The sequence below is a fragment of the Apaloderma vittatum genome, unplaced genomic scaffold (genome assembly GCF_000703405.1).
Source record: "Apaloderma vittatum isolate BGI_N311 unplaced genomic scaffold, ASM70340v1 scaffold34332, whole genome shotgun sequence".
NCBI lineage: Eukaryota > Metazoa > Chordata > Aves > Trogoniformes > Trogonidae > Apaloderma > Apaloderma vittatum.
The window spans coordinates 34,649-48,660 of NW_009702660.1; the positions used below are offsets into that span (position 1 = coordinate 34,649).

The 14,012-nt window shown below is 39.4% G+C and overlaps 1 protein-coding gene across 1 annotated transcript; it reads left to right on the forward strand.

The window, feature by feature from the left end:
• Nucleotides 1-230: 230 nt before the first annotated feature.
• On the forward strand, nucleotides 231-8,352 carry LOC104269016 (AF4/FMR2 family member 2-like; the record flags this gene model as incomplete). The annotated part of the gene is made up of 2 exons (XM_009864316.1): nucleotides 231-351; nucleotides 7,462-8,352. Coding segments are annotated over 2 exons (1,012 nt in total), but the record flags the coding sequence as incomplete, so codon positions are not given.
• Nucleotides 8,353-14,012: the final 5,660 nt, after the last annotated feature.

A 14,012-nucleotide genomic window follows, 5' to 3' on the forward strand; every position in this document is an offset into this window, starting at 1 on the left:
GGCTTCATTTTAGGAGTGTACTGACTGTCCAACTGCCTAGTTTCACATAGTATTATGATTCCAAATTTATATTTGTGAAAACTATTCCGTGGCTGCTTCTTTATTTCAGAATTGTCCTCAGGAGTTGCATTGTTCCTGATGTTTTGCTGCTTTTACTGATAGTAATGAACATGTAACTAAATTATGGGGAAAATAATATGTTGTCTTTTTTTTGTCTTTTTCTTCTTCAGTCACTATGAGCAAGACCGGAGTGCACTTAAGCGGAAAGAATGGGAGAGAAGAAACCAGGAAGTCCAGCAAGATGAAGATCTCTTTGCTTCAGGTTTTAACCTCTTTGGGGAACCCTACAAGGTAAATTGCGTTGATTACACTTTGCATTTTCAAAATGTCTTTTACCCGAATGCATTTTACAAATACAAATGAACCTTGTCTTCACCTGTAAGAACTGGAAGTATTGCATCTGCCTAGGTACTTGTACTTTGGAATACATCGATTTTCCAAATCAGCATACGGCAACAGAGCAAACTGATTGCTCTGCCCAGTGTGGCAAATTAGCATTGACAGAGTCAGGAATTTTGGTCCCAGTCCAGTTCAAGATTCCTTAGTCTAAACATACAGCAAAGTCCTGCAATAGAACTACATGCAGCCAATATCTCTATGAGCGGGTTTGTGCCTACAGAACTAGAACTTAATCTTTTTATTTTTAAGAAGAAAATATACCTGGGTTGTTAAAACCAATGTCCTCTCTATAGATAATGAGTCCATAAGCTTTCTTGTGCAATCATAATCATCCAAAGAAGTCTTGTGGGAGACTGTCTGAATCTCTGGGGAGCATAACAAGGGTATGAAAGGGACTTGTGACAAGTCTTATCCTCTCTAAGGAGCTTTGCTGCCTGAGATTTTCATCTCCAAGGGATGTCCCACTTTATGATTTCTGCTGCTTTGATTTTTCAGTAACACATTCCCTGAAGAATTTATCAGAATGTAAATTTCTATATCTCTTTCTCCTCCCTATCAGTGACATCCATTGAAAGGCCACCACTTCATCTTTCCTTTTTACATTGTTGGCAGCTGTAGGGAGGATGAAGATTCTTTGAAAATTATGTGAGAAGGAGGAGGAAAGACTGGCATTATTATCAAATGGTATCTAATAACTATAGACTGGGAGAGTGTGATGGGTACGCTTGACTCCTAGCTGTACTTTGTTTCAGACTGGCTAAGAAGCAACAAACCTCACATCCTTGGGGTGAACTTGTGAGCTGGGAAGTCCCTGGCTTACATACAAGGGAGTGAAGGTGTCTTGAAAATATTTCAAGTGGTGATTTCAAAACCTAAAAGTGCGAGATAACCAAAGTACAGAACAAGATATCAGAGCTAAACAAAAGACATCTATCTTGTCTGTGCTATTGACTAGCAGCCAACTACATCACTCTATAAATATTACTGTCAAGATGGGCCCAATCTGAGCTCTCCCTGACTTGCAGCTGGACTACATGGCAGGTAGCTCTCCCCTTGAGCAGGGACACCTCTCAAGGGCAGAAATTCCTTACCTGAGACTAAGAGAACCTTCCTTACCCAAGACTGAGAGATTCCGTACCCGTGACAGATCCTTGGTGAGTGAGTGACAGTGTGCTGACTTCATAATATGAAACATTACTAATCCGTGTAGCTCCTCAATATTATTATAAGTATTGTATGGCTAATTCCAGTGGACATGAGCCGTTGACTAAGTCTGAGACTAAGATTGGATCCAGCCTTGCCTAGGCTCCAGAAGGAGTTTAGAAAGAGAGGGAGTCCACTCTGAATCTTATGACTCAACAAGAAGGAAGGTCCTCCTTACTCTTCATCTCTCTGGTGTGAATCATTCTACTTGGTTCTAACTCAGTTTTCCTCCATGTGTTTCTTGCCTGCAATAATTAGTGAGGTGAGCCTTGCCATCAAACTTATTGAACCTTGTCAAACCACTGTTAAGCTGCATTAAATTCCATCAAACTTACTGAACTCTGTCAAATTATTATTTGACCTTGGTAAAACATACTGCTGCATTTTTCTTTTGAGTGAGGTACATTCTACTCATCCATGACAGACTTATTCAGCCAAATGTGGACAACACACTAGGATGATCTATTTGTAGGATCTTTTTGTTTTGTTTTAATGAAATCTAATCAATGAGCTATTTCTGCATTGGACCATGTTGTAGCACCTTTATTTATGGGAGTGGTACCTCACCATGAACTGATTTTCCTGGGACTTCCTGCAGATCATGAAAACTTTTTTGTTCATGTAAGTGGTCGTTCGGATTCCAATAGGGAGACCAATATGCACATCACTGCAAAATTTTGTATCGGGAACTAAAGACATGCCCCCTAGTATGTATTGTACATAAGAATAATAATATCTGATTTTATAACTGTTTAGTGTGTATTTGAACCAAGCATATGCAGAACACCTGTTTTGTCAAAAACTGCGCAACGGAGGAAATGTTTTTAATTACGTTTCACCTGCTTGGCAGAGACATTTGTCATATCTGTGGGATTGAGCAAAACATCACTTATTACTATCCTAAAAAAGCATTGTAAATTGTGAAAGATAAAAATTAAGAGGAAGTTGGTTGCAACAGTAATTATGTCTGTCCTAAATTTGCAAGCCAAAGCAGGAACCAAGACTGGATAGGAAAGCTACGTCTTGCGTATGCTATGGGGGAATGAAAAAGGACCAAGAATAAAAAAGGACCTTTGTAAGTTTGGCATTGCTGAGAACCAGCCGCAGTACAACTTCCTAGGAACTAATGAAAGATGGATCTAACTCTCAGTGGATTTGTAGTGACTTGTATTCTTAAGCAAGTGCAAAACTACATTCAGGCTTTTCTTTATGTTTATTCTAAAATGAAGAGGCTGTGAGGTGAGAACAAATGTGCTACATGTTCAGTTTGAATTCCTTTTCCACAGATGTTTCTTGTGAATGAGACTCAAGCTCCCCCATCTTGTCTCTTCTGGTTGCTCCCAGTGGGAGCAGAAGGAGCTAAAACACTGCCCAGCAAAGGCAACTGTTGTGGCCTGGGATGGGCATGAGGTCCACACTCTCACCTGGGCTACCTCTGCTAGTGAGCATCAGCTCAAGGGGTGGCTGGTAGGTTTCTGAAAGATCCGGGGGTGTAAGGTAAGATGGAGACAGCAGTGACAAAGGGAAGGTTGAGAATGTCATGTCTTAGGAAATAGAAACCTTTTCTTTTATTCCCAGGCTCCGTGTCCTTACTTGTTTATCATTCCTTCCTCGTTTGCTTCAACAGTAACCCGGAGAAGGGAGTGGTGAGGTAGGGAATACCGCCATGGCTGTTTTGGTGTTTTAAAGACTGGACAGCTGGCAGCTGGTTTAAGATCTCTCTAAGGTTGAGGATAATAAAACTCGGCCAAAGAAGGCAGCCCAAATTTTCTCATGGACCTTACTTACTGCCGTTGTGCATCACAAGATGTGTGGACTATCTGCCTCTATGGTCTCTTTGCTCTAGCTGTTAGAGCAGCTTTCTTATCACCCTGTCATATAGAATGTAGGCGATCATTGCATGTTTCTGCATTCTTTGTACTATATGTTTGTATACACAGACGTGAAAAGAGTTGCTTATTTCTGTTGGGTGTATAAAAAACATTTGTACATGCTTATTAAAGGATAAATGTGTTGATTTGAAGCTCTGCTCTGTCATGGGGAAGTAATACCTTTGGCAGTGTGATGACATCAGCGTTATTTTGGGAAGATTGGGCAGTGAGAGTTGTGTGGCCCTTTCATGTGTGTGGGTTGCAGGTTTTGCCTTTGCACTGTGGTGCCACTTGCTAATGCTTGATTTTGCAGAAGTGATCAGGGAACAGCCTGCAGTGCTATGACAACACACATTTGAAAAAGCAATGTCACAGTTTTCCGGAGAGAGGCTGCAATTTTACTACTCAATTATTGATACTTTTAATGTTTTGAATTAGTAAAGAGTTTCAGAGATGAGTATTTTAGATAATATAGCAGTATTTTAGCTTTTTTTCAAACGAATTGCCGCAGAAGAGTTCAGCTTGAGAAGGAGAACCCAATGGGCAGCATTCCCTTTGGGGGACCTTGGGTGACTGTTAAATCATTTATCTTTTTGAGGTAAAACCACACCACGCTATTCAAGCTTAGCATAAAGAAGATCTCAGCTTCTAATCCGTGGAGGTTGATTTAACTACGAGGTATGAGAAGGTGAATGAATTCTGAAACCTCAAGTTTCATGCAAATTTTCACAAAACACTTGTAAATTGATCCTGTAAGTTTGAGTGCATTAGTTCTTCTCTTTGTAAAATTATAATGCAATAGTGAGCTGGCAAATTAGTCTTCCAATAGAATTCTATTACAGATCTTTTTTGAAAGCAGTAGAAGAAAATGCAAGAAGGTGTACGTTTCCTAAATTAAAAAGAGCCTAAAATGAGGGGGAAGGCTACTGGCCGTGAGTCACAAACAAGACATACAATTTATGCCCTGGAATACTCACAAACTGCTGTATTTCCTTGATAGCAGCAAAATTGTGATTCAGCATGCTGTTCAGAAAATAAGATGTACAGAGTTTTTCTTCAAGAAATCAGCCAATTATCCAGAATATTGAGGTAGAAATTATCCTCAGTCTGTAGTAACAAAGAGCAACCAGAAATTATGACTGGATTTTGTGTCTGTCTTGCTGGTATCCAGGCTTGTCAAGAATACTTTTCTCATGAGAGCCCTGAATTTGTTGAGGAAATAAAATAAAAACATTAATGTTATGCTTTGTGTCTTAAATGCAGGTAGGACACTGCGCTGCACACCTGAGCTCGTTCAGGTTGTGATGCACAAGTCTCAGATGTGTGTGCTCTCATTTTACTTAAGCATGAACCAAATTACCACTCACATTTGCTGTGTGGTTTTTGCTTTGCAATTGGTCCAAAGGCCATTGAAGAGAGCAATAATCTTTCCATTGGCTTCAATAACTATTGGATGTGAGCATTAGTGCACTTCAAGTATGCTAAGGATGTTTAAATTAATTTAATCTCCGTGCTTCTCAGGAAATATAATTTTTATTAATGCTCCCACTAAATGACAACAAATAATAATACCTAACACTTAGACAGTATCTTTTGGCTCCAGGATGGGAAATGTTCTGCATAAAACAGAGTTAATATTAAGCAAAGTTATATTTATTGTTATGTGACGTGCACAAGAATATAAGTTGAGAGATTCGGATACCTCCAACACAGAAATGATTGAAAAGCTCTGCATTCAAATTAAAACATTGATTTCCTCTGTGAGGATCTAGACAAGAGCCATTTAATGTGCTGTGACGTACAAGTGTTACAGTGATGGTATGTTGTCAGTACTTTTTTTTTTTTCCCAAAAGACTTTTACTTTATGGAAGGTAACCTAAATGCACCCTGGAAGTGTAGCTGAACCACAGGTGAAGGTTGGTGATCAGGCTTTTTTGATACTTGGTTGTTTCCCATGTAACTCCCATAAGGAGTTAAAGCGTTTGGGAAAGGAGGAAGCAGAACAAGTATGTAAGTGTTTAGACTTCGCATCATAATTCCTGACAATGGAATCTCCTTGTTTTAAATTTGGGGGTTGAACAGAGAGAGCCTGGTTTTGGCTGCTGCCCAAACAGTTCATTGTGCAACTCGGTAGAAGGAGACTGCTTATATACAAAGAGCTTATTCTTGGCTTAGCTGGAATATAATTTTTGCCACTAAAATGACCAACCTAGGGACTTACTTAGTGAATAAAAGTGATCCGTGCCTCTCCACAACTGGGATTATTAACTCTGCCAGTTAGAAGCGCTGGCAAAACGTATATAGATGAGAACAACATTGAACAGTTAATTTTTAAATCACTGCCTCAGTGCAGTGGTAATGTATGTTACAATCCCTGAGAATGAGCAAAAGGAAATTTGCATTTATTATCTTCGTTTTCAACATTTTGTATGGTATATGCAGCACTAAGGAAAAAAAAAGATCTTTCTGCAATATTCTTCTCATCTCCTGACTAGTTCAGCAGTGTGTAATATAAGAAGATATTTCGGGAGAAATCCATGCATGGGTTTTTTTTTTCGTCGCTCAAACTTCTGCTTAATACTTGAGGAAAATGGGATCAATGAGGTGGCAGGATCCCTCGTCAAGGAATGAAGCGTGACACTCTCTAACCAAGCACAAGCTCATAGTTCTGCCTTATCCTGTCTTTCTGGCCTGATGTTACTTTGGACTGTGGCAATACTTGCTTTACTGAGTGAAAAAACCCCACCAAATGTACGTAAAGGTGTATTTGGCCGTATCCTGAAGTATCTTGCAAACACTGCAACTTTGTCATTTAATTTCAGACTGTGGAAGTTAAGCATTTGCTTGAACAAGAACTGTAGCCTTGCTTTGTTTTTATCCTTTTGAGTCTTGTAAAGTAGTAAGCATGGCGGATAAGATGGTTTAGTTTTTCTGCTGGTCATGTCGATGAAACACAGAGGTCAGTAAGAAGGCAGGTACTTTGTGTCTCCGTGGGGTGAGTTAGACCAGCAAGAGAGAGGAACTTTGCTGTGTATTAATTATAGCTTCCAGCTTATTTGTCTAGCTTGTTGCAAGTGAAAGGGAAAAGGAAAAAAAACAACCAAAAAAAGCCCTTTTCATGCTTCAAAAGGAGAAGTATAACACTGAAACACAGATGAGTCAGTATGTATTTAATAATTACTGGAAATCAAAGAAAAATGTGATTCACAAACGCAACCAGCCTCCAGACAGCGGAAGAATCCCAGTAGTTAAGAACATGGCAGTCATATCTATTTATGTTCTCTAAGAAAATATTTTTGAATGATCTTTTATTTGAAGCTGCTGTAACATTTGAGTGAGTTGAAGCTTTTTATTTTCTGGATTCAGATGGTAGATACCTCAGGTCAGACTGAACCCTCTGTAGAAAAGTAATTGGACTAACATTGGAGTGAAGAGTTTGGCACTAGGTGGTTATTACAAACTGCCCAGGTTCTAATTTATGGTGGGACTGTGGGTCAAGGGGCTGATAGAGCAATAACATACTTAAATAAACTGTGTGATTGCAATTCAAATGCTCAGTAGCCAGTAATTGCATGTTCGTGTTTTGCACGATATGAAATGTACAACCCCAATGTCTCTGACATAAAACTGGCTCCTAACATCCATAACTGATGCAATTTAAACAGTTCTCTGAGAGCATATTTAAGAAAATGGGAAGCAGTATACAAGCGTTACTCACGCAAGCCTGTTTCAAGAGATGCTTTGAACACAGTTATTGATAGGCTTTTCTTACATAACATATGCAAAATGTAATTGAAATTAAATTAAATGTCAGCATGACACCATTAAACAGCTAACATTTGCCATCTTCTAAGACAACTATTCTGAGTAGTAACTTCCTAATCAGGAATTTTCTCACTCTTCCGTTCTTTATTTTTTAATATTTTAGACAAATAAAGGCGATGCCCTTGCAAACCGTGTCCAGAACACACTGGGAAATTACGATGAGATGAAGGATCTGTTAACCAACCATTCCAACCAGAGCCACCTTGTAGGAATCCCAAAGAATTCTGTCCCGCAGACACCCATCGACAAAAATGAACAGAACTTTTTCCCTGAACCAAGAAACAGGATGATCCCATCTCATCAGATCAGTGGCCACTCATCGACATCAATGCCTCCGCCTTCTTCATTGTCATCTAATTCGGCTTTGCTACACGGTCACCAGAGCAGCAGGAAGTCGAGGACAGACTGGTCACGTGGCGGTCACAACGCTAGCGGGGCCCAGCCAAGCCAGTCGAGTAGTCAGCAAAGTCGGACAAAGCATAGCTCTTCTCATGACCAGCCACAGGGCAGGTATGAAGACCTCTATAACTGTCAGAGTGAGCAGCATAAAAGTGGAGGAACTGAGGAAGCAAATTCTATGGCAGCATCTTCGCATTCGAGGAGGCATGCTCATTCCAAGTCAGCACCTGGAGAACATACTTACAAAGAAAACAGTCATTCGAAGTCACCCACAGAGCTTGAATTTGTCAGTCATGGTCCTGGATCTCCCCTTCCTTCCACTTCTTTGTTATCTGCAAACAATGGTCTCACGACCCAGAATTTCCCACCAGGACTTCACTGTAAAAACAGCATGGTCCAGCAAAAGCCTACCGCCTACGTCAGGCCTATGGATGGTCAGGACCAGGTACCCAATGACTCGCCTGAACTCAAACCACCGGTAGAAATTGAGAGTGGATATGGAAACCAGTCCTTTGGAACCCTGCTGGAAGGAAAAGTGAACACTCCTAGTTCGAAGAACAAAGTACCAAAGCTCAACATTCCTCCTGTTAGTGAAGTAAGTAGTTTAAAATATCTTCTCTCTACTACCACTTGTGTATTTAATGCACTGAATATTTTTCTCTAGAAATATGCAGTTCCATTTCCTGGAATCGCAGTCTAAAACATCCCTTTTTTTCTAGGATGTGCATGACTACTTTGGCAAAGTTTGTTGTTGTAGTCCCAGTAGCAATATTTAATGAAGTTTTACAAGCACAGTTTGGAATACTAACACTGCTTATTTCCGATTAATATTAAAAGGCTATATCGCTGTTGAGTGTAATATATTTATAACAGCTAGAATTCTGGACAGAAGACTCCAATGTCTCAGTTCATCTGCAGTTTTCACTCTTGCATTTGCAGTTAGGAGCTAGTTTGATAGAAAGATTGCCAGTTTAGACTCTGAGGAGAAGTGGCAGTGTTCACATTTCAGTGGTACTAAGTAGTTCTATCAGGACAGAGTTTATTTGCAGAGTTCACTGAATTCCTCTTGCCTTTAATGGAATTAGTGTGGCTTAAGTTCGGGGTAACGCTTATGAAAATGTGTCCCATTAAAGCTTTTATGCATTTGGAAGAGCTCTTCACATTGGGATCCAGTCCCAATCTCTGCTACCAACAGTTTAAGCTGTTGAATTTTGTATTGCTGGTCAGTACAGTGGTCCTGTGAGGAACATTTTAGCTGGTTCATATTCGTGTCTGCTCCAAGCACAGATGTATAATAAGGGTACCAGTTGAGCTATTTATACTCTCTATACTTTTTCTCTTATTCTGAGTTTCTCTAAAGCACTAACCTTTGCAAGGTATGTTTATAGCGTGCGTATGAGCAGAATTGCAATATGGGGTTTTCAGAGCTTTCTTTCCCCAGAATATTTCCCTGCTTGGTAATATTTTTATGCTAGGAATAAGGAGCGATGCATTCTTAAACCACTTTATTGCAAAAGGTCAGCTTTTTCTATTGGAATAATTGTTTCAAGCCAATAATTTGTTTGACTATTTAAAAACTTGATGTTATTTATTAACATTCCAGGCAGCAACAAAGACTGATGTGTTTTGCAGTAGAGCTTGGAATAATTTTCTGGGAACTGCATCTGAAAACAGTAAAAGGCCTATTTATATCAAGTGGAAGCTGAGGGTTGCTTGCAGATGGTGTTTTATTAGAAAATGTATTTGTTAATAAACGTAGCTTTGTACAAGATTACTTTACAGATGTTTCTGTTTATTTTTACCTTAGGTTAAAAATCTGCTGATGTAGATGGCTTCATAGTCTGTTGCGATTTGTTGCTAGCATTGTTTGGCAAGTAAATAATTGCATGGGAAGGAAATAATGATGTTGCAAAAGCAAATACGTTTTTTTTCACTTTTGCCATCTATTAACACTGTGAGTCAATAGAGGCACTTTAAAGTGCAGCATTTATACAAAGTGGTTTTGGAAACAGAATGTACCTTTTGCAACTTGTATCAGCTATTAAAAATGCATTTTTCCTTTCTTTAATTTGTGACAGAAATCCTGGCACTGTTGAAGTCAATTGAGTTGTTAAAATCTTTTTTGGGACGCAGGATTTCACCCACAGTCTTTTTGCTTTAAGAACCGCTGATGTGAACTGTTGTTTTTGGAAAGATTCCTAGTCACACAGATGAAAAATTACGTTGTGGATTTGTTGCTATAGTTGCTTTAGTTTATATCCTGTGTAGTGAAAAAGTATAGGTGTGTAATTAATTTCATTTATGATCAGATAAATGGTAAACTCTCGGCAATCTAGAAATGAGTGCAGATAATAATCTTAAAACAGTCTTATTGTAAGAGCGAGCAATAATTTGAAGAGGGGAAGAAACTCCAAAGCTGTGTTAACGTGGTGAATAACTTTCCTTTCTGATACCGAGCATATGACAGTAGCCAGACTGACGGATCTTTTACAGGCAAACCTCCTTCTGAGTTTGGAGGGTTGGGTTTTTATTTTTTTTTTATTTTTTTTTGCCTATGTAAGTCCTGTGAACTTTGGCCCTCTGTGTTTTTCCACAGATGTGTATCCTGAATTTGATTTACCCTGCGTTCAGCAATAAAACTCCTTCCAATCCAAGGTTATAGATAACTGGTTTAGTTTAAGCTTAATCGGAACTGACAGTGCACACCTGTGAAACCCATAACCTTTTCAGAATGACTGCAGCGAGTGGCTCTGTTGTAATCTTTAAACAATTGATGTGGAGGCTTATGATCCTTCGGTGGTGCTTATCAATTTATGAACCTTCCCAAGCCACCTCGAGCCATAGTGATCTGCTTGAAACTATTTTGCTCTCACTCCATGGGTTTCTGTCCTAGCCCTGTTCCAGATGGTGGTGGTGATCTTTGTCAAACTAGCAGCAGGGGAGTTACTTTTGGGGAGCATTTCTCTGTAATTCGTTCTGTGGCTCTCCTGTATCTTTGAATCCATTTTTCAAGTTGGTGTTATGCGTAGAGATTGCACATCGAAGGTTTTTCAGTGATTTCCCTCAAAATTTTGCATACTCTTAAGATGAGGGGTTCTGTGAAGAAATAAAATTCCTAGGTGATGGTCCTGCAATAATGACATCTATTAAGACCTGCAAAGTTGGGGAAAAAAGGACAGGTTTCGCTGTCTTAGGGAGAGGAGGAAAAGTAACCAAATATTTGAACAAACAGATTTAAAAGATCAGACCAATGTGGAAATATGGTCTCATTTGTCATGGCTTAATGGAATAGGATGTTGAGTGCCCTGGAAGCGTTCTGCCATGTGTAAGGAAGTGATCAATTTTATAACATAATTTGTGTCACTTGAGGTGTTGCTCTAAGAATCTTTGCTCGTTTGCTGGGCCCAATTCTGCCCGCAGAGATGCCCATCCATCTTTCAGCTCCTCTGGAGTGGACAACATTGTTAATGCCTTGCTGCTGGCATGTCTCCACTGTGCAATGGATTGTGGTTTAGGGATTTTTTTTGTAGTGAGTAAGTTCACACACGCGTACCAGACTGGGTTAGGATGCAGTCTTAGCAACACTTACGCACCTGTGGACTAATCCTTGCCTCTGAGTGGAGCCCGCTGTGTGATTTCCAGACCTTGACTCACCCACGCAGAGCTAGTTCAGACGTGTCTGCGCCCTGTGTGACCATTTCTGGTAAAGAAATAGGAACAGCAGAGCCTCTGAAGGCTTTTAGTTATGTCCTGTAAGGACTGCTTCATGATTTTGTAATCTTGTAATTTTTATTTTATTACCTTTCTCCTTCATTTTACTTATCAATATTGTTTTCTAACGATGAAGGTGAAACATTTTATGGTTTTGGTGCCTTGAGCAAAACCTGGTGTAACCACTTGCAGCCAGGCTTGCCGGCCTCTGAAATTCAGAAATTGTGAAGCAGAGCTTCAGAGCTGGGAGGGCATGCGACCATCGTGTCACTTCAGGGGGACATGCAGAAAGGCACCGGGTATCGTGACATAGAATTAAAAACAATGGCCCTGCAGCTAAAACTGACAGAAGAATTGGTGGAAAGCCTCAACCTCTAAACAGTATTTCCTGTTCCGTTCTTACGAACTCTCATTTCTCTAGTCTGTGTCTACCTACATGCTTACGTAGGTATAGCAATATAGATTAATTTTGAGCTCGCATTTAACATTTGGTAAATTGTGGCAAGCTTGGGACACCGCAGAGAGTTTTTGCATTATGTAGAATTGCACCTACTTAAATTGTATGATGGCAGGTGATTGTTACTGCTTAAGAGAACTGCACAGTTAAATCCTGTGCGTTTTTTTCAAAAAAGTGAGGGTTAAAGACCACAATAGCAGCTAATCCTCTCTCTGCTGCATTAAAATCCAAGATCTTAATACCTGTATGTATATTTAAGCTTCTAGGAATCAGATGCTTACAAATTATTTCTAATCGACTAACTCATCAGGAGATAGCTGAAGAAAAAGCTTTTCAGATTGGGCTCAAACACAAATTACTGAGAGTACTGAATAAAGCAAAGGCTTTTAGGGTCTGTAGGAGCATCAGACAATGCGTTCCTGGAAAAATCTTATGTGTGTTTCTCCAGAACAATGCATGGATTTCCAATAAATGTTTAGGGATGGGAAATCAAGGGCAATTGAGATAATGTTTGATTCTCAAGGCAGAGTTTTTAAATCTTACTGCAAAATTGGCCTCACGTTCCTACAAAGTAGCAAGTGCTCGTGTATGAAATTTTCCACCAAAATTACAAAGCTAGGAACAAATCCAAGAGGCCTACGACATCTATGTCACCACCCACTTAAGTAATAAAAAATTGAGAACTTCTATTTTCACTTTACTTCTAGGAAAATATTTTGACGGGTTCAGTATACTGCAAAGTGATAAGCTTCTGTTACGTGTTTCGAATCATTCTGTTATCGCTGCGTGTATTGATTAGCTTAGTACTTTCTGAGCTAGCTATAAAAAAAAGGCTGCTCGCTTTCTGCATTAAAGAGCAAGAAAAATTGACAGGTAGATAACCGTATTGATTGAACCTAAATAGTAAATGCAAGAGCCTTATATATGACTTATAAAACTCTTTATAGGAACCAAAGCCAGTTTAATATATATTTTTTTAATTAAATGAAAAATAGATATCTTTAATTAACCACTCCTACACATTTTTGATATATGTGCTACTCTAATTGACAGCTCTAGTACGTTGCCATAGCTGTGGACAAATCATTTTATTCAGATGCAAGCTTTAGCTGTCCCCCAGACTTTGAGCTTGGAAGAAGAATGGACTGAATCACGCATTAAGCTCAAATCCCTTTGCTTGGTTCATGTTTCAAAAGTCTGAGGCCAAAAGCAAACCCAAAGAGCAGTATTTCTTGCAGTATTGCAGGTTACAGCCATATGTTTTCCATTTGTAAATACTGTGAGAAGTAATGTTCTTGTGATACTTCTAAATGAAGACCATATGACAGCACTCGACTGAAGACCTCTTACTGTGGCCTTTCTGAGGCTACTGTCCGATTGCTCGGACAAAAAAAAGCTACTTTGCAGGGATAGCAAGAGGACAGCTTGCCTATTTTAAATCAAGCATAAATAAGCATATTTAGGGCCTGATTTTGAACCACTGTGTCCAATGGGAACTTTGCATTTGACATCAGACTGCAGAACAGGGCACTTCAGTTGGATGGGTGTGGCTAAAAGAACTGACCACGTGTATTTGGTCTAGGGAAGGAAGCTTCTTTCCTGTTGTATGTTTGGTAGTGTGGTTTTTTTTTTTGCTTTTGCTTTCTAAGCTACTCCTAATCTTTGCTTGCTGGGAGGAAATAAAAATTCCCAGTGAAATCAGAGTACCTCTGTCTGTGAAGTCAGCCTCATGATGCCTTGAAAAGTGACTTTTTTTAAACCTTTTCAAAATTCTCAGTGCCAAAGTAACTGCTTAGAAGTAGCTTGTTGTGGGTCCACGTTAAGATATACTGTTATTCAAAGGGTGTCGTATGAAATTCACCAAGTGAATTGACCGAGGGCTCTGTAGTAGAATTTCTTTTGCTTGAGCAAAGATGTGGAGGCATCATTTAATGGCTGCAGAGGTATGTATTCATAACTCTGCCAGTAGATTTGATGTGTGTCTGTGGGACAGTCACCTTGTTACTTCTCAGAATCATTATATCAAGTTTAATCTGTGGATGTTTTTTAATCAAGGAGAAGGCAAAATCTTTATCAGTCTTGTTTCT